At 44.7% G+C, this 21,287-nt stretch overlaps 1 protein-coding gene across 1 annotated transcript; it reads right to left on the bottom strand.

Annotated features, from left to right (window-relative positions):
* Window positions 1–8,455: 8,455 nt before the first annotated feature.
* MINAR1 (membrane integral NOTCH2 associated receptor 1) lies at window positions 8,456–18,157 on the bottom strand. Its single transcript, XM_065907000.1, has 3 exons — window positions 15,860–18,157; window positions 13,653–13,907; window positions 8,456–8,653 (listed from the first exon to the last, which is right to left on the bottom strand). Exons 1-3 carry the CDS (start codon window positions 18,155–18,157, stop codon window positions 8,456–8,458), a joined length of 2,751 nt encoding a protein of 916 aa, XP_065763072.1.
* Window positions 18,158–21,287: the final 3,130 nt, after the last annotated feature.

Genomic DNA, 21,287 nt, shown 5'->3' with positions numbered 1-21,287 from the left:
TTTTTAAAAAGACAAAAAAAGAGCAGTGTCTGCTTTTTAAAAAGATACATTTGATAGTGTAAAGTAAGTTAACTAAGTATTGACTTTTGCTAGTACTTGCCGGGGAGGACTCTAAATGAATGTCAGATTAAAAAGACTTACGACAGCATGTTACAATTGATTTGCCCTCTTAGGGAGGGTAAACATTTTCCCCTACAAGATTCCTTTTATTATTTTCTTAATTCACTTTTTTAGAACACTTAGCAAAATTCAATCCAGGTCCAGTCTGTCTATATGCAAACTTGGGATTTGTGGATCTGAATTCATATTTTATTGTAAAATTAAAAAAGCATTCTTATACCCAGCATGGTATAATTACTCTAATATTCTCCAAGATTTCATCAGAGACTTCTTTTGGTGTTTAAGTGTCAAGATATTAATTGCTTTTTCCAATGTGCTGTGACCCATGTTTAATCAGTTTTCTTTAATGACTCAAGCAGGGAACTCAGTGACATCTGTGAGTGGCAGAAGGAGATGAAAGAAGCTAGGTGAATTATCTCTTCACCATTCTCAATGATATTATATGATTTCGCAAGCTCAGACTTCTGCCCAAGTAAGCTATTACTCATTTATTTCAAGGCCAGGAATGCCTAATGTCTCCGGGATGAAAAAAATGATGCTGATGTTGTTACACAAGAACAGATGACTAGATGAATGGAGCAGAATAGAAGGTCCAGAAAACCATATACGCTTTCAATGGACTAATGTCAAAGGTGAAAGACGATCTTTCTAACAAGTGGCATCAATCAATGGATATACAAAAGGGGAGGAAAAAACTTAACTCTCGACCTCATATCAGGTATGAATATCAATTCCAAAGGGAATACATTATTAAAAATACCATTTGCAGCACCATGGATGGACCCAGAGATTGTCATACTGAGTGAATTAAGCGAGACAGAGAAAGAGAAATATTGTATGATATTGCAAAGAACTTATTTTATAAAACAGAAATAGGCTCACAGACTTAGAGAATAAACCCATGGTTATCACAGGGAATGGATAGTTAGGGAGTTTGGGATGAACATGTACACACTACTATATTTAAAATAAATAACCAACAAAGACCTATTGCATAGCACAGGGAACTCTGCTCAATATTCTGTAACAACCTAAATGGGAAAAGAATTTGAAAAACAATAGATACATGTATATGTATAACTGAATCACTTTGCTCTACACCTGAAACTATCAAATTATTGTTAAACAACTATACTCCAACATAAAATAAAAATTTTTAAAAAGGAGTACAGATATGACTATGAAATATAAAACAATAAAGTTTCTTAAAGAAAGCATACATTCATGACATTGGATTTCTCAAACAGGACTCAAATTGTCAATCATAACAGAAGAAAATGATACATTTCTATATTAAAATAAAGAACTTCTATTGATCAAAAAGACACCATTAAGAGAGAAGAAAATGCAGCTCAAAGAATGGAAAATCATATTTGTGATGTATATATGACAAATGACTCATTTCCAGAATTTGCAGAGAATGTCTACAAATTGATAAGAAAAAAGACAAAAGTAGAGCAAAAACTGGCAAAAATTTGGACAGGCACTCCAAAATATGAGATCCAAATGGTCAATAAACACACAAAAAGATAGCAAGTCTTAGTAGTGACCATAAAAACACAAATTAAATACAAAATGTCCTACCACTATACACTGAACAGAATGGCTCAAATGAGAGAAGGAAAATATCCATTTTTAGTAGGATGTAGAGCAACTGGGACTCCCATATATATACTGCTGATGGGGCTATAGGTTGGTAGAACCATGTTGGAAAACTTTTTGGCAGTGTCTGGCAGTGTTTGGCAGAGCATGACATCTCATGATTCAGCAATTTTACTCCTTGGTATACCAGACCACCTGACCTGCCTCTTGAGAAATCTGTATGCAGATCAGGAAGCAACAGTTAGAACTGGATATGGAACAACAGACTGGTCCCAAATCAGGAAAGGAGTATGTCAAGGCTGTATATTGTCACCCAGATTATTTGACTTATATGCAGAGTGCATCACGAGAAACACTGGGCTGGATGAAGCACAAGCTGGAATCAAGATTGCCAGGAGAAATATCAACAACTTCAAATAAACAGATGACACCACCCTTATGGCAGAAAGTGAAGAAGAACTAAAGAGCCTCTTGATAAAAGTGAAAGAGGAGAGTGAAAAAGTCAGCTTAAAGCTCAACATCTGGAAACTAAGATCATGGCATCTGGTCCCATGACTTCATGGCAAATAGATGGGGAAACAGTGGAAACAGCGAGACTTTATTTTTGGGGGCTCCAAAATCACTGCAGTTGGTGACTCCAGCCATGAAATTAAAAGACACTTACTCCTTGGAAGGAAAGTTATGACCAACTTAGACAGCATATTGACCAACCTAGACAGCATGTTAAAAAGCAGAAACATTACTTTGCCAACAAAGGTCCATCTAGTCAAAGCTATGGTTTCTCCAGTAGTCACGTATGGATGTGAGAGTTGGACTACAAAGAAAACTGAGTGATGAAGAATTGATGCTTTTGAACTGTAGTGTTGGAGAAGATTCTTGAGAGTCCTTTGGACTGCAAGGAGATCCAACCAGTCCATCCTAAAGGAAATCAGTCCTGAATGTTCATTGGAAGGACTGATGCTGAAGCTGAAACTCCAATACTTTGGCCACCTGATGTGAAGAACTGAGTCATTTGAAAAAACCCTGATGCTGGAAAAGATTGACGGCAGAAGGAGAAGGGGGTAACAGAGGATGAGATGGTTGGATGGCATCACCGACACAATGGACATGAGTTTGAGTAAACTCCGGGAGATGGTGATGGACAGGGAAGACTGGTGCACTGCAGTCCATGGGATCTTGAAGAGTTGGACATGACTTGGCGATTGAACAAGAGCACTCACCAAAAGACACATACAAACACATTCATAGCCCCAAACTGGAAGCTACCCAAGTGTCCATCAACAGCAGAATGAATAAATGAACATAATGAGAACTAAGTCGCTTCAGTTGTGTCCAACTCTTTGTGACTCAACGGACTATAGCCTGCAAAGCTTCTCCATCTATGGGATTCTCCAGTCAAGAATACTGCAGTGGGTTGCCATGCCCACCTCTAGCAGATCTTCTCGACCCCAGAGACAGAAACTGCATCTCTTACATGTCCTGCATTCACATGTGTGTTCTTTATTACTAGCGCCACCTGGGAAGTCCAGAATGAATAAATAAGTTGTGCTATGTTTGCAATCGGTTAGTGCAATGAGGAGAAAACTACAAACACACACCAGAGCGTGAATGTTTTTTACAATATTATGTTGAGTGACACAAGAGCACATACTGCATGAATGCATTCACACAAAGCTTGAAAACAGGAATACTAATATATGCCCTGGAAAAAGGGTATGGTGTGTGTGTGTATGCGTGCGCACATGAGTACTCAGTCATATCCAACCCCATGGACTGTAGCCTACCTGGTTTCTCTGTCCATTGGATTTCCCAGGCAAAATTACTGAAGTGGATGGCCATTTCCACCTCCGGGGATATCCCCACTCAGGGGTTGAACCCATATCTCCTGCTTGGCAGGCATACTCTTTACCACTGAGCTACCTGATAAATAGTATAGATGACCTTATTTGCAAAGCAGAAATACAGACACAGACATAGAGAACAAATATATGAGTATTAAGGGGAACAGGGGTCGTGGGAGGAATTAAGAGACTGGGGCTGGCACAGATACACTACTGATGTCATGTATACAACAGACAACCAAGGAGAACGCACTGCACAGCACAGGGAACTCTACTCAATGCCCTGTGCTGACCTAAATGGGAAGGAAATGCAGACAAGAGGGGATACATGCATACATATGGGCTTCCCAGGTGGCACTAGTGGTAAAGAACCGCCTGCCAATGCAGGATATATGAGACATGGGTTCAATCCCTGGGTTGGGAAGATGCCCCAGGAGGAGGGCAAGCAACCCACTCCAGTATTCTTCGTGTCACAAGGAGCCTGACACGACTGAATCGACTTAGCATGCATGCACACATATGGATAGCTGAGTCACTTGGCTGTACAGCAGAAATGAACACAACATGGTAAAGCAACTATATTGCCAACAAAAATTAATTTTAAAAAGTCAGGATAGTCATTCCTCTTTGTGAGATTTTCACTGGAAGGGAACTTGAGGGAGGTTTCTGGGGGTGCTTGTATGTCCTGTTTTGTTTTTTTTTTCATCAGGATGCTAATTACATGAATGTGTTCCATTTGTGAAAAAGCATCCAGCCAGCCACGTATGATTTGTGCATGAGATGAACTGCGTATAATTCATGCATAGAACAAAACCTCACAGCATGCTACTTCATCATTTCCAGTTTATTCTCGATTATATTTGGAGGGGCAGATTTTACATGATAGCTTCAAACCAACCATTATACGTTAACCAAATTTTACCCAAGCCATTTGAAAAAAGATCTAAAAATGTGCTTAGTTATTAGTATTATATAACATTGATCAAGCACCAAGAGTGCGCTGAGAGCTTTACAGAACAAACATAGAAAAGACAGTCCCTGCCTTCGAGGATCCCCACTCCTTTAGACTCTAAAGTTCAGAGTCGTGCACATAAAACTTCACCTAATATTTCACACCCCTTTATTCATAAGGCATAAATAAGGAAGTTTGTTGCATTTCTCCTTGTTAATAAATATCGAAACCTTTTCCCCTGTTATACCAACTATTATTAACATTGTTGCCTTTAAATACAAATTTCCAAGGTACAATATACAGTATACTCTGATTTGGTATTCACACAATTGAGCACAATCTTCTTGCAGGCTGGTTATAATATGAAACAGGTTGAATTTCAACATCCACACATTTTTATACCACTGAACAGAATCGTGTATTCTCGGCAGAGCTTTTTTTTTTTTTAAGAAAAAGGAGGTGCCGTGCTCTTAAACTGATAAACTATAAACAAAGACAGCACTGCCTTGATTCCAATAAGGGTATCAGAGCTTATGCAGGTTCCAAACAGTGACTTTCAGCACATCTATTAAGCCAGCCTTGCAGATACAAACCACATAGCTGCATGCCCTAAAATACTAACAATTTATCAGCTAGTAATGGGTGATACAAGTATGATTTGCTTTACTGTATTTTCCATTTAAAGAAGGTACTGGCGTAAAATATCTGAAAACTGTGAGCTGGGAAATATTCTTTGCTTGTCTGCAAGGCTGTGTTCAGAGCAAATTCAGACTGAAAAAGAGGATGTGATGATTACAACTTTATTTGGATAAAGAGATCTAATTTTAAAATAATCCCTTGATAACGTCTGATGGTTCATGTTTTTTAAATGCAAGAGAACCGAAGTGAATTTTGATAATATAATGATTTTCAGTTTAGGCACAAAAAATCGTACTTCATCAGAATATGCCAGATACGGTGGTAGAGGCTGTTGCCTACTACAGAAGTCAGGCCTGACCCTAGGTCGCCCACAGGGAGCTCATAGCAGCAGGAGATGAGAGGCAAATTTTAGAAGAATGGGTAGATGCTTCATTCCCATCCAGACTCTGGTCTTGACCCTTTCTGCAAACAGAGGGATGGAGGAGCTGGAGTGAGTCTAGAGGTCCAGGGAAAGAAAGTGTAACAAGCTTGGGATCAATGGAGAGAAATAAGCCAACTATGAACTTCACATTGTCTAGACCCCAAGACTCCAAGCATCCATCAGGCTTCACGCCATGGCAAAGGTGCATAACTTGACACCAGACTCAGAGCTACCAAGCTAAGGACAATTGTTTTCCAGAGGAAACCCCCTTGCCTGGGGGTCATCTCTGTGTGGTCTCCCATGGGAGTGACCAGGTCTGGATGTTTCCATGATGCAGCAATGAGTGGAGCTGAATTTTAATGCTACACTGGACTTAGAGCAAGACTAAATATCTTTGACTACCTCCCCAGATATGAAAAGTGTAGGAGAAAATTCTTCACTTCTATGAGTTGGGAGGGGGCTTATACTTGCCCCCTCCCCAGGGAGCTAGGCATGTGGCCCAAAGAGGGCCCTTTAAGAAGAAACTCACCCAAGGGCAGTGGCCATAGTGGTTTGGTCGATCCGGCGTGATCCTACCTGGCAAATGAAGGAGTCCGAATGGGATTTGACAAATTTTTCTTATCCTGGGTGACTGTATCTCCACTTCTCTGCAAATCACAGGGCAAGAAGTTGGCAACCTACCTACCTCTGCTGCTCTCGTGGCTTAACCTGTGATAAAGGGGACAGCGTCAGGGCTAGGGTGTTTTCTAGAGTGGTATAGATTGGGAGGAGACTTGGGAATCCACAACTCCCGAGGGTATTAACCTAGAATTCCCTTTGGGCTGAAAGAAACAACCTTATTTAATGTGCCCAACCCAAAACAGAGCACCAAAAGACTAAATTCTGATGATAGACAGTAATATATATTAATATATTTTTCATTTTCAATTATAAATCCTCAGGTTTCCATACTAAGGCTTAAATTTCAGTCACCTAGCTGAAAATCTATACATAAACATGAGACTATAAATAGAGAACATGAAGACCTCTAAAAACGAAGGTTTACTACAGATGAGAGCATCCATCCTATATTTATTAACAACACAAAATGTTCTGACTCCCCTTTGGGAGAACAAGAGAATTAGATACAGCAAGCTAAGCAATATTTGGAAGATTTTAGGATGGATGCTGAATTCCTATTGCTTTAAAATCTGAGATGCTTCCCAAAACTTCCTTTTAGGAATTTATTCTATCATCGGGCTTCCCTGGAGGCTCAGACAGTAAAGAATCTGCCTGCAATGCGGGAGACCCGGGTTCAATCCCTGGGTCAGGAAGATCCCCTGGAGAAGGAATGGCTACCCACTCCAGTACTCTTGCCTAGAGAATCCCATGGACAGAGGAGCCTGGCGGGCTAGAGTCCATGGGATCCCAAAGAGTTGGACGTAGCTGAGTGACTAACAATTTCACTTTTCTTTCATTGGAGTGACATGATTCTTACTACCAACATTTATTTATATTCCACTTTGTTCTTGGAAGAATTAAGGTAGCTAGTTTTTGTCCATTGTTTTTCTTTAACCTACAATAAGACATTAGGATCTGACGCTGAAAAGGATTCTTTCTGTTCACTTACGTCAAAGCACCATTCAACAGGTGGAAACTGATATCAAATTCTCATGAATGACAATGGCTTCCTTACACGGGAGAAATCTTGCTCTCAAGTTAATTAACAGAGAAGACAATAAACCAAAATCAGGTATTTAGATAGACATAGAGATAGATAGATAGATAAATGGTTAAATAGATCATTTTTTTTTGCACTGCTGACAAATATTTGAAACTCTGGAGTAGGTGCTGGAGTAGTTGAGGACACCTCAGAGCCTTTATCATATTATCGACAAGCTTTCAAAATCTTTAAAGCCATTGGAAATGGCTGGTATTATTGGTGCACAGCAACCACGGTTTATAGTTAGAAGGTCAAAGTTCTGCCATTGTCTCTACTTTTCAAGGCACAAGGACAAGTTCCAAAATCAACTCATGGTAAAAGGTGGAGGATCCGTACTACCAGGAGATAGAAGATGGAGGAGATGACCCACACACCAAGGCAAGGGTGGGAGGTCCTTTGGGATACCTTGACTTTCAAATGTTGAGCATATATCATTAGCGAGAAGCCCTCCCATGGCTTGGGGTGGCCACTGGAAGGTCTCCTAGCCTGAAGACCTTGGCCTATTAAGCAGAGAGGTCACTTCATGCCACGCCTGACTTGGCAGTCCAGTACCTTTCTACCCTGGGCACCAGGAAGAAGGTCCGGAATGTTTCCATGAAGATCTGCAACAAAGAGCATCATGATGACAGAAGGGCAAGTATGAAAAGTCAGTAGCCCTTGATGACAGTCAGCAGAGAAGTAAACAGTAACCCCCTATGGAAACATATCCTGTTACTTCACCTGCAATGGTCTAGGAACATTAAGGAAGAGAGAACCCAGGCTTTTCTTTCTCATCTTGCTCTCTCTTAGCTTCCATTAAAGAAGTATGTATTAACCATCTCCTCTATAGCATATTATCCACCATGAAATGGAAAGAATCCAACCAATTAACCTTCCTCTTCTTTTTTTTTTTTTTTTTTGGCCCAGAATTCAGTTTGTATCTACTGGTCGTCCATTACATTCTTTCGGTAGGAAAAGATATTGCACTTCTTAAAATTCATCCGTATCATTAAGTCAAAGCTAATAGGTAGGTAGACATCTTTCTAGAATGAATATTTTCTGAAGCCCATCATCAGCATTTGCAGAAAAGCCTCCATGGTTTCTGTTTCAACAAGTGGTGCCTGACCTGCCACGTGATTTTAGACTACAGAGAGAGATGTCAGAGGTCACGAGCCATCGGCAACATTGCCTCCAGCAGCTCATGATTTCATCGTGCAGATGGGCACGACGATCACCAGAATGACCGTGCACGCAGCCGCAGCAATCAGAGCCGCTATCTTGCAGACCTTGGCTCGTCTGAATTCGGCTTCTTTCCGTTTTAGCAATGAGTCGTAGCCCGGAGTATAAATGTCTTCCATCCAATACTCTAAGTTGTTTGGATTTAAAGATTCTTGAGTCTAAAAGTGAAGAGAAGATGTTAGAAAGATGGTGAATATTTGTAAACAGGTTCATCACCCTTGAAGCATCTCAGCTGGTGCTTGAAGCACTCTGAAGCTATCTGCAGCTGGCAGCAGTGTCCAAGCTGCCCACCAGACCCTCCTGAGATGGACCACCAAGGACTCGGGGTCCTGCACACCCCAGACTGCATCTGCCCCTTCTTACTACAAAGGTCATGATGGTCTTGACACAGGAAAACCCAGAGGTTTTCTGGGGACAAGCAAAACAGGGCCGAGTCAAGCGAGAGTCAACACTTCAAGGGTGCACAACCAAGAACAGGCTGGCCTCACTGTCGGGGAAGCAGGGAGGGTCACTGACAGATATTCCCCACTTACAGTCCCTAAGAACAGAGATGTTTGAAGCAAGGCTGTTCTAGTACTCTGATTCACTTCCCAGTTCTTCAGAAAAAGCCTCTACTGAAAAATCAAAGGCACCTCCCACAGAAGCAGCTCAAACCAAACATAAAATATTTCCATCTCAAACATCTGTCTGAGCAGGTCAGGCCACTGCTCAAAGGCCAAGTCTACAGACTGGCGGCAGACCACCCCCAGGCCAGGTGCAGCATCCCCAGTGGGAGGCCCCTCCCTGACATTTTGTCTCCTGGTCTCCCTGAGATTAACGATTGTCTACGAGAGAAATATCGTATTTAACCTGTGTTGCCCATGAATTCCGTTCCCCGTGGATGGCTATAATCTATTTCCATAAAGAAAAGCAGTGTTCTCATTTTACAGCAAGCATTTAATAATGTGAGTGGCACACAAAAGTGGCAACACATTGCGATTCCAAGTTGAGGTCTCCTAAATCTCTGAAACACAAGCAAAATATCCATTTTGAAGATGTTCTCAGATTGGTCAATGATGATAAAGATGGGCATGTTACAAATTATGTGTACACACACACACACAGAATTACAAAACAAACACTTCCAAAACAAAAAAAAAAACCTCAGTGGTACCAGGTTATTGGAATATTGATGATTTGTCACCCACGTTAGTCATTCTCCACCTGTCCTTCCAGAGCAGTTCTCTGCTCTTCTCCATCTTGCTCTGGTCTCCCCAGATCTTGGTCCACATGGACGCATCCCTGGTGGGTTCCCTGGTGGCTCAGATGGTAAAGAATCCGCTTGCAACGCGGGAGATGTGGGTTCGATCCCTAGGCCGGGAAGATCCCCAGAGAGGGGAATGGCTATCCACTCCAGTATTCTTGCCTGGAGAATCCCATGGACAGAGGAGCCTGGCGAGCCACAGTCAATGGAGCCACAAAGAGTTGGACACAACTGAGTGACTAACATACACACTGGTGGGTTCAGTTGATGGAGCACCAGTCCTCAGGCTCCCTCTCTGATGGACTACATTTCTATCTGACACCTGCTTTCACAGCTGTGGGTCCTGGTGGGTTTCAGAAATAGCTCCCATCTTTGGGCCTTCAGATCCAAGGGCAGCATCAGTCTCTCACTCATGCTGGTCCCTGGGTGCTTGCTGGGCTTTAAACCCCTCCTACACTGATGCTAACAGTCCCCTCCTCCCATTCCTATCCTTCCATGAGCTCACCAGCTGCTTCCTGATGGGATGCTGACAGTCCATACACTGTGGACCCCTCTGGCATCTCTATTGCTCTCCTGTTGCTAATGGCCTTCTAGTGCTGGGGCCAGCAGACGCCAACCCGGGAGCTAAATTCAGCCCAACACCTGCCTCTACACAGCCTACAAGAATGGTCCTCACTTTTTTAATCACTGGGGGAAAAAAAGAAAAGAAAAACAACAGCCTGGGCTATGTGAAAATCATAGGAAATTCAAATCTTAGTGTCAAAAGAGAATGTTTTATCAAAACACAAGCATGTCCAGTCATTTATTTAACACAAATTGTCCATGGTTGCATGAGACTATTATGGGCAGAGCTGAGCAGTTGAAGCCTAGGGTGCTGCAGTCCATGGGGTCGCAAAGAGTTGGACATGACTGAGAGACTGAACTGAACTGAGCAGTTGTGATGACGGAGATTGTAAGGACTGCTGGGTCTTAAGGTAGTTACTCTCTGGCCCTTTAGAGGAGAGTTTGCCAACCTTTGTTCTAATCTATTCAGTTGTTGTTCAGTCACTAAGTCATGTCCCATTCTTTTGTGATCCCATGGACTGTAGCCCACAAGACTCCTCTATCCATGGGATTTCCCAGGCAAGAATACTGGAGTAGGTTGCCATTTCCTCTTTCACAGGATCTTCCCAACCCAGGGATTGAACCCATGTCTCCTGCATTGGCAGGCAGATTCTTTATCATTGAGCCAACAGGGAAGCCCTCACCTGGGTAGATATGCTTTATGCACTGCGATTCAGTCAGTGAAATAAACTATTTGTAATTAGTTTTTTCAATAACTGCAAGCTGTCATGACACCCAGTAGCAGAGAGGTGATGCCAAGCTTTCACAGGACCCAGGGAGCATCCTTGATTGACAATTACACCTGCTGAACACTGGAAATGGAAACGGTATCTTTGATGTATCCTCAAGGTGCCATTGCTGGTAAATTTATATCTCGAAGCCAAGAGACAGCAAGAAGATGGTCCAGATGCTGAGGCTGCCATAAGACAGTACCTGGGTCTCTGCAAAGTGATGGAAACAAGGAGGGTGGTGCTTTTCTGCCTTTACCAAGTTCCCGATACCTGTTCTGCTGCTGCTGCTAAGTCGTATCAGTCATGTCCGACTCTTTTACTGCAAACACCCTCGAAAGGCTATGAAGCTCCTTGCTGTCTTACATTTTGTGAGACTAGATATATTATCCTCTGCTTTTTAAAGTGCTGAAGCTCTCTAAAGATCTTTAATTTTTTATAATTTCACATTTAGTGCTTATAAACATTGGCATTTTAAACTCACATATATCTATAGGAGCAATTCTCTCAGACTCAACCTTCTGGATATTAAAAAGATGTTTTTCAATCTATGATTCATTCAGTTAATCTGACCATGTCAAGATCATCCCATGATACTGGTGAGACACTGATTACTCCTCCAGGTGAGCCATTCATACCTCCAGGTCGTCCCTGATTCGTGGCATCCTAATACTCACAGAACACAGTGTGGTACCCACGGCAAAGTGTTAGGACCACCTCCAGGAGAAAAGAATCCTATACAGCCTGCTTGCCAGCAGGATGGTGACAGGAGAGGACATGGCCTGAAGGGTCAAGTGATAAGCAGCAGGCATGTGGACATAAGGTGCAGGAGGGGACAGGGGCCATGATATCTCCAGGGTCATCCTGATAGCATCACCCACTTGACTCTCAGGATTTGGCCAGAGATGCTCCTCCCCATAACTGCTGTCAGTTAGGGACCAACATAAACCAATGTCATTGTGGTCACTTTAGTAACATGAAGCCCCACTATACTCTCATCAGAAAAATGAAATGGTGGCGAGGCAACATAAGATGAAAGAACAGAAGTCTTATTGCTGGAGAGTCCGACAGGAATTCAGACTTGTCGGACCTGCAGCAAGTTCTTGAGTTTCTTGGGCCTCAATTTCCTCATTTACCTGCTTGAGATGAACGTCATCACTCCTGCCTGCAGGCCACTGCACCTTGCATGAGAGATTGTGGTAAAAAAGCACCACACAGGGGCTTCCCTGGCGTCTCAGTGGCAAAGAATCCACCTGCTAATGCAGGAGACGTGGGTTCAATCCCTGGTTCAGGAAGATCCCATATGTGCAGGGCAGCTGAGCCCGTGTGCCACTACTGAGCCTGTGCTCTAGAGCCCACGCATCTCAACTACTGAAGTCCGCATACCCTAGACTTCAGGCTCCACAACAAGAAAAGCCACCACAGTGAGAAGCCTACACACCACCACTAGAGAGTAGCTCCCGCTCGCCACAACTGAAGAAAAGCTTGCTCAGCAACAAAGGCCCAGCACAGTCAAAAATAAATAAATAATTTTTTTAAAAAACCACTATACAGAGTTGATTGATTTCAGCATCCTTTTGTCAGCCTAAATACCTTTTCAGTCCCTGATTAATGCCAGGTACTTTAAATACATTCTTCTCATGTCTCACAACAACACCACAAGTTAGAGATTATCATGGACATTTAACAGGTGAGGGGACCACAGCTCAAACAGGTGAATGTTCCAGGCTGCACAGCAAAAGAACCCTGGATGAGAATCTGCACTGTGGGGAAACACATTCCTTTTCTCACCACCATACTCCCCCTCCTGCAGACTCTTGGCTTCAGAGCGAGGCAATGTCAGGGAATACCTTGCCATACCAGGCTCCACCAGTATCTCCCCAGCTGCCCTTTAAGTGGTGGGGACATTCAGGGACCTGGACGTGACTGGCAGCATTGAGACAATGACCTTGCTGCCCACAGATCTAACCTGCAGGTGAAGGCGAGGTGCTTCCCTGCTCCCAAGATGATGCAGACACACAGATAGACGCAGCGTGGATGGAATCACCAAGATGCAAGTGTGGCCGAAACCCAGCCTGGCCTGTGGTTGAACAGCAAACACACCCTCTAGCCACAACTGCATTCACAGAGTTTCCAGGGGTGGCACTTACCTGGGGCTGCTCCATACGGAAACATAATCCATAGCTTGGCTCCCACAAACATGCTTATCCCACGGGCTAAATGTGGAAGGAGAAATCAGGCTTGTGTTCCATTAACCAGTTGGGCTCAGGTCTTAGGAGCAAGCATGAGAATCTGCACTTGGTACAGAGTCTTAAACGCAACGTTAGCAAATTGATGGCCAAGGTCAATCCATCAATGAAGCATTCCTGTTGCTAAATGTTTACAAGCCAAAAAGCAACATAGCAATCCCCTGGTTACACATCTCTGCCTTATGATGTATTCAGGTTCAGTATTCCATGGTGGGGACCAAGGGAGCTGAAGGGGAGGGAGTGGGTGGCTAGGGCATCCTTCATCCATTTCTGCATCCACCAGGGTGTGGCCAGGTTTCCCCCACCTCACCCCACCCTGGGCAAAGAGGCTCACCTGCAGGTCCAGGGCTGTCAGCTTGCCCTTGTCACCCGAATTGCGTGTATACTCCTCGATGGTCCAGGAAGGCTGGCCCCGCTTCACCTCTGCCAGCTCTGTGAGCCGCATGTCCGTGTACAGAGGGTTGCTCTTCATGTGGGCCTTGAGAGAGGCGGGGTAGGGGTGAGGGCTGAACACCTGCTCCACCAGGAAGCCGTCCTTGGGCTGCTTGGGCAGGCGGTGCTGCGGGGGGATGTCGTACTGCCTGTCTGCCTGCAGAGGGGCACAGAGAAGTCCAGGAGGCCACACAGATGTAGTCAGATGTCACACTGGGCAGACCCCAGCTTTTCATCACTAGGTGCTGCCCAGGTAGCAACATGCAGTTATTCATGACCAAATAGAAGGATTGCCTGTACTGGGGGACATTTATTAGGAAAAGCTTACAACATTAATACTACTCATACAACCCAACATTTCTGTGCCAGAAAGAGATGATTTTATCTAATCTTCATGCCATGACTACTACTATTAACACACATTATTCTGGTAAGGAAAAGAAGACCAGAAAGACTCAGTAATTTACCCCAGGGAGCACAGCTGCTAATGGCAGGGAGCTGGAATTTAAATTTAGCCTCTAGTTTCAGAAAAGCCTTGTTTAACCACTGCATAGTACCGCCCCCTCTTTCTTTCCTTCCTTCTTTCTTTTTTCTGCCACACTATGTGGTATGGCAAGATCTTGGCTCTCCAACCAGGGATCGAACCCATGCCACTTGCACTGGAAGCGCAGTCTTAACCAGTGGACCACCAGGGAAGTCCCGGCCCCCTCTTTCTATTACCAATTTCTACCTGGTCCTGAGGAGTAAAAGGTACAGGTATTCTTCCCAAGGAGCTGGCCAAAACCAAGGATGACAGCCTGCTTCTCTGGATGGAAGAAGCCAAGTCAGAAAGTATATGGTGAGAGCCTCTGCTGGTTTTCAGGAACATCTATCTGCTCAGCCTTCAAGACAGGGAACAGTCTGGACCACAGTGTGGAGGCAGGAAGGTGCCTGACACCGCTAGCATCACTGAGGCTCTCAGTCCCTAGTTCTGAACCTGGGGCTCTGCTCTCCATGAATCCTGTTATAACCCAGGTCTTCTGATACTTTCTAACTTCAGGCCCTCAGATCTCCACACATATGTCACTTCCTCCAGGAAGCACTCCCTGACCCACCAAGACCAGGTCAGTGCCCACCTATGAGACCACTTCAGACTGTGTATGGAGCTCATAGCCAGGACTGTCCCACTAAACTATAATGGCCTGTCCGTCTGTCTGTCTGTCTCCTCCACTGGACTGTGAGTTCCTCAAGGGCAGAGGCCTATCCTGATCACTTTTCAATGCCACATTTGGCAAAGTCACACCACTAAGGAGAAGGTGCTCCAAGCTTTATAAAAGGGATGGATACAAACACTATGGGGTTTCCCAGGTGGTGCCAGTGGCAAAGAAGCTGCCTGCCAATGCAGGAGATGTAAGAGACATGGGTTCGATCCCTGGGTTGGGAAGATCCCCTGGAGGAGGGCACAGAAACTCCCTCCAGCATTCTTGCCTGGAGAATCCCATGACAGAGGAGCCTGGTGGGCTACAGTCCAGAAGACTGCAAAGAGTTGGACACAACTGAGCACACAATGCAAGCCAGCTTTTCTGATCTGGAAAGTTACCCACTGCCCACACTTGCCCCCACTGCTCCTACCAAGGAGCTGCTTGTGCTCTAATACAGCAGTTCCTATGTACACCTAAGACAGTTTAAAAATAAAAGCTGGTATCTACTCTGCACACAGATGACTCAAAGAGGGAAATCAGAGACCAGCAAGAAGCCCCTGGGAAACTTTCAGAGGCTTTTGAATTAAGAGGCCTTGATTCTAGGGGCTATCCAACCATCTCATCCTCTGCCACCCCGTTCTTTTTTTGTCTTCAATCTTTTCCAATGTCGGGGCTTCCCTGGTGGGACAGAGGTAAAGAATCTACCTGCAATGTCAGAGACCCAGGTTCGATCCCTGGGCCGGGAAGATTCCCTGGAGAAAGGAATGGCAACCCACTCCAGTATTCTTGTCTGGAGAATCCTATGGACAGAAGAGCCTGGCAGGCTACAGTCCATGGAGCCAACTATAATCAGACATGACCGAGCAACTGAACAATCACAAAAACAACAAAGCTGGCACCCAGTTACGTGACCTTAAGTGGGCATTACCTCTTTAGACTTCCGATGCCAGTCTTTACTGTCTCCAGGACCTCGCTCTTTGATCTCCTCCTCGCTGATGCCCATGCGGTTGGAGTAGGTGATGGTGCGCCAGTCCCTGGGTGAGTTGGAGATGCTGGCAATCTTGGATTCTGTGGCGCTGTTCTCCTCCGTCAGGGACCTGGAAGACGGCCTGGTGAAGAGGCTTTTTTTTAAGGCCTGGACACGAAGGCTTTCGCTGTTGCTCCCACTGGCATCTGAGCAGCACCAGTCAGCTGTGTTCTCCAGCTTGGGCCCGTGGGCACCCTTGTGGGCACGGAACATCCGGGGAGAGGCACTCTCGTCAGATGGAGCCTCACTGGTCAGAGAATTGAGGTCGATCTGCACGCTCACCTTCTCGGGCTGCTGCATCTTCTGGTCTAGTTTATTGAGCTTACCCAGGACCTGGGAGATCTCCTCACGCACACCCGACAGTGACTCGAGCTTCCGTTCAATCTCCCCGATCCTGAGCACCAGCTTGCACACGCTGGTCTTCAGCTCCTCTTCTGAGTGGTGGCTGTTTTCTGGCCGGCTGCCCTTCTCCCCTTGGCCGCTGGGGAGCCCATTGGTGATTCTGGTGAGGTGGTGCTCTGGCGAACTGTCACAGTCTGACTTATGAAGCTGAGATAGGGACCCCGTGCTGTTGTAACAGGATGACTGCATGACCCCCGTCGAGCCACTGATGCTCATGTCGTCAAGAAACCGGAAGATGTCGCTGATGTCATCACTGACCACCTCCGAGTCATCATCAGAATGCTTCACGGCATGCCGGTCGCTGTACTTGCCCTGCCCGGGAGTGCACAGGTCCTTGCCTGTTTTGGGCTCCAGCACGTGCAGGTCAGTCTGGGTGCCCACGCTGCTGGTGTCTGAGCTCAGCTGCCCGCTGGCGCAGCTGATGCTCTTGTCTTTAAACTTTTTGACGGGTTCGTGCTTCTCCAGGTCCACAGGGGGTGGGATCTCTTTAGATTTGAGCCCATTGGGCTTTGCTGAGTAGCCGACTGGGAGGATGGGCTGCTGATCCTGTGGTGTCAGGTAAGCGGGGCATCTGTCCGGGGTTGGGAAGTTGGGTGTCTGACTGTTGGAATTTGGATAACGGAGCTTCTCCTCGGAGGGGTTTCTGTTGAAAAAGGACCGTTCAAAGTCAGGAACTTCGGTGTTGAGGCTCCAGCTTTTGGCCGGCCAGGGGGTCTGCTTGCCTGATTTGCCAGGACAGCGCCGGGCCTCCTGGGTCCCCATCACTGGAGTGGGTCCAAAGTATGTGGAGGCTTGAAGGTCATCTAAGCTCTCGTGCTTTGCCCGCCTCTTGTCAGGAACTGGGGAGTACTCGGGGTTCAGGTACTGGCTGCTGTAGGGCATCTCAAAGCTGCGGTGGGGGAAGGGCGCCTTGTGGGACTCCTTGCGGGCCTGCGACTTCCTGCGCTCGCCCTCGGCCTTGTTGGCCGGGCTGGCCAACCCGGGGGACACGGCCATTAGGTTGTGAAAGTCCTCTTTGAAGATGTTCCTTTTCTGGACACAGGACTGGACCACGAAGGGCTCGTCGTTCGAGATGAAGGTCTGCTTGATGCCCTGGGGGAGAGGCAGGGAGTCCTGATCAGACATGGACTCGCTCTCGAGGTTCATGGGGAAGTAGGTTCTCTGCATCTCGCAGGGTTGAGGGCTGGCCACCGAGTATGGGGCCAGAGCCTGCAGCCTGTCCAGGGAAGCTGCCCGGTTTTTCACATCTTTGCTGACCCCCAGCAGGAAGTCAGGTTCAGAGGCAGGAATGAACTGTGGACAGTCCTTGCAGTCCACCTTTCTGCACTTGGATGACTGGCGGCTGGGGTAGCCCCGGCTGAAAGGCCGGTCACTCAGCTCACAGTTGAGGGGCTCACACTCGGCCGCACTGCAGACCTCTGTGTCTGAGCGGCACGAGTCAAAAGAGGCATCTTTCTTGCGCATCTTCTGCCGGCCTCCAGGCAGCTTCTCCTTGGCGGCGCCCCCATTCATCTGGATCAGGTTGAATATGGTCACGATGTCCGCAGCCACCATGATTTTCTTGGACTGCTGGTTGTTTACAGCGCATTTCATCTTGTCTTTGAATAACGTGGCTGGGAAGTTGGGGTCAAGACAGGCTGTATAGAAGAGCACACTTCTCAGTTTGGCAAGCTGGGACAGATCGAAGCGGGCACACAAGGACTTGCAGAGGTCCTGGTAGGAGACAGTATTTTGCTTGCTGTCTAATTCCTCCAAGATCTTCACCAAGAAGAGTGACGTTTCCTGGTTGGTCTCCATGGCTTAGAATTTCACAGGCTAGCTGGTGACACTGGAAACTTCGAGTCAGTTCTGCGGGACTGATGATATGGAGAAATAGTAGGGAAAGGAAAAGAAGATTAGAAACATCAGTGGAGTTTTAAGTCAAGCTTGTCCTGAACCACATAAAGAAATGCAAGGAAAGACTTTTTAATGCTTAGAAATGTTGTAAATGCTTTAAAAATATTTATAAAATGCCACGTCATAATTCCCTTCCAAGGAACATTGGACCTGGAAAGTGGGAAATCTAGATTTTTGTCTTAACCTATTGATTAGCACTTAGATGCTGGGCAAAGGCTTTAAACTTTCTGGGAAACTACCTAAATAAATTATGAGTGACTAAAGGAATCTACCTAAAGAAATTATGAATGACTTTGATTTTGCATAAAAATGTTCATTGTGTATATGTGCAACTGATTCACTTTGCCGTACACCTGAAACACAATACTGCAAATCAACTATGCTCTAATAAAATATTCTTATAAATAGTTACAATCATCAAAAAGATGCTCATTATAATAGTGAAAACTAAAACATCTTAAATATCTGAATATTAGGGTAATGCATAAATAAAGCAGGCTGTGATATACAGTGATTTCTTACAAACATTAAAATTACATTAATGTAGGGCTTCCCTGGTGGTATAGTGGATAGGAATCCTCCTGTCAATGCAGGGGATATGGGTTAGATCCCTGGTCCGGGAAGATTCCACATGCTGTGGAGCAACTAAGCCTGCACATCACAACTAGTGAGCCCTCGTGCCCTAGAGACTGTGCTCTGCAACAAGAGAAGTTACTGCAATGAGAAGGCGGCGCACCACAATGCAGAATAGACTGCTCACTGCAACTAGAGAAAGCCTGTGCACAGCAACAATGACCCAGGGCAGCCACAAAATAAATAAATTACATTAATGTATATCCTTACAATGTAATACTACTCATCAATAAAAAGGTACAAATTACCAGTACGTGTAGTAAATGACATGAATGAATCTGAAATGTATGGTGTTTGAATGAAAGAAGCCAGACTCAAAAGGCTACCTATCATATGGTGATTTTGTCGCTAAGTCATGTCCAACTCTTGTGACTCCATGGACTGTAGCCTGCCAGGCTCCTCTGTCCATGAAATTTCCTAGGCAAGGATACTGGAGTGGGTTGCCATTTCCTTTTCCAGGGAATCTTCCTGATTCAGTTATCAAACCTGAATCTCCTTCACTACAGGCAGATTGAGCCACCAGGGAAGCCCCTCTTATTATACGGTTCCATTTTTATTATATTCTGAAAAACAGATCTGGGGTTGCCAGACACTGGATGTGAAGCAAGGTGTAGGCAAAATGGCAAGGTGTAGACAAAGCTCCATTCTGGATGATGGAGCTCTTTCACATCTTGATTGGAGTGGTGGTTACATGTCTCTCTGCATTTGTCAAAACTCAACAGAACTGTGTGCTAAAACATGTGAATTTTACTTATGTAAATTATATCTTGATTATAAAATTACACATTGGAGACTTTTGATGACAAAAGAAAACTGAGGAATGACATTCTGAGTGAAAAATGTAAAAATGAATCTGTATCTGTAGTAAGATCTTAACTATATAAAATTATATCTTCTTGGAAATGAAACTGAAGGAAAATAATATACACTAAAATGTTAATGGCTGTTACCTTTGGATTGCAAATATAGATTTTCATTCCGAATTAGTCATTGTTGTTTCTCAATATTTTATTATGCAAATTTTCAAACATACAGCGAAGTTGAAAGAATATTACAGTGAACACTCATATAGCCACCATCTGGATTCCACCATTAACATTTTACTATATTTGCTTTATCACATATCTATCCATCTACCCTTCATGAAGCCATCTTATTTTTTTAAATGCACTTCAAAACAAATTGCAACCATCTGTGTACCTCCTCCTAAAGATTGCACTGTGCCTATAATTAACTTAAGTCCAATAATTGTTTAGTTTCTCTTTTATTAATAATATAAGATTTACATACAATGAAGTGCACAAAATTTGTGTGTATTTGCTGAAGTTGTAACAAATGTGTGTGCCCATGTTAAAAGCAAAACCCCTATAAGATCTAGAATGTTCCCATTGCCCCAAGTCCCTCATACCCCTTCCCATTCAGTGACAGTTCTTATTTTTTATAGATAACGTTAATATTTTCTTCATAATTTTTCTTCTTTCCCAAAATTCCTACCATGACCACACATTATTTTTTGTCATCACCAAATCAACACAGGAGACGTTAAGAGATGCAGGTTCAATCCCTGGGTCGGGAAGATTCCCTGTAGGAGGGCATGGCAACCCACTCCAGTAATCTTGCCTGGAAAATTCCATGGACAGAGGAGCCTGAAGGGCTACAGTCCATAGGGTCACAAAGAGTCGGAGATGGCTGAAGCGATTTAGGACGCACACATACAAACAATAATTAATCTTATTTTGAAGTGGAAAGAAAAATCTACATTAATGAAACTTGGATGGAAAAATGAAAAACATCAAACCAAATATGGACCCAATTTCTGAGATTTATAAGGAAATATCAAATTACACATGAGAACCTTGCCAGTCACTACTTAGCAGAGGCATTTTGACGACTGACTTATAGATTGTCAAGTCACTACTTAGCAGAGGCATTTTGATGACTGACTTATAGATTGTCAAGCTGACTTGACCCATACACAGCCACAGAGCTTCCCAAGTGGCGCTAGTGGTAAAGAACCCGCCTGCCAGTGCAGGAGGCGCAAGAGACATGGATTCAATCCCTGGGTCAGGAAGATCCCCTGGAGAAAGAAACGGCAACTCACTCCAGTATTCTTGCCTGGGAAAATCCCATGGACAGAGGAGGCTGATGGGTTAGAGTCCACAGGGTCGCAGAGTGGGACACAACTGTGAGCACACACACACACAGCCTGTTTTCTAGGGGAACAGCGTCTTTTTTAGGGGTTAAATTTCAGCTGCTCTGGACCACAGATTCTCTCTCCATCCTGAAGGCAGTGCTCCCAATGAGAATCTATACCCTCTCTCCATGAACGTCTGCAGGGACATGCAGAGATGAGTGGCCTGGATTTTCTTGTATGGAAAAGGCAGTTGAGCTCTGAGAG

Source organism: Muntiacus reevesi, chromosome 15 (assembly GCF_963930625.1).
Source record: "Muntiacus reevesi chromosome 15, mMunRee1.1, whole genome shotgun sequence".
NCBI classification, from domain to species: Eukaryota; Metazoa; Chordata; class Mammalia; order Artiodactyla; family Cervidae; genus Muntiacus; species Muntiacus reevesi.
This window is presented reverse-complemented; position numbering and strand designations above follow the sequence as displayed.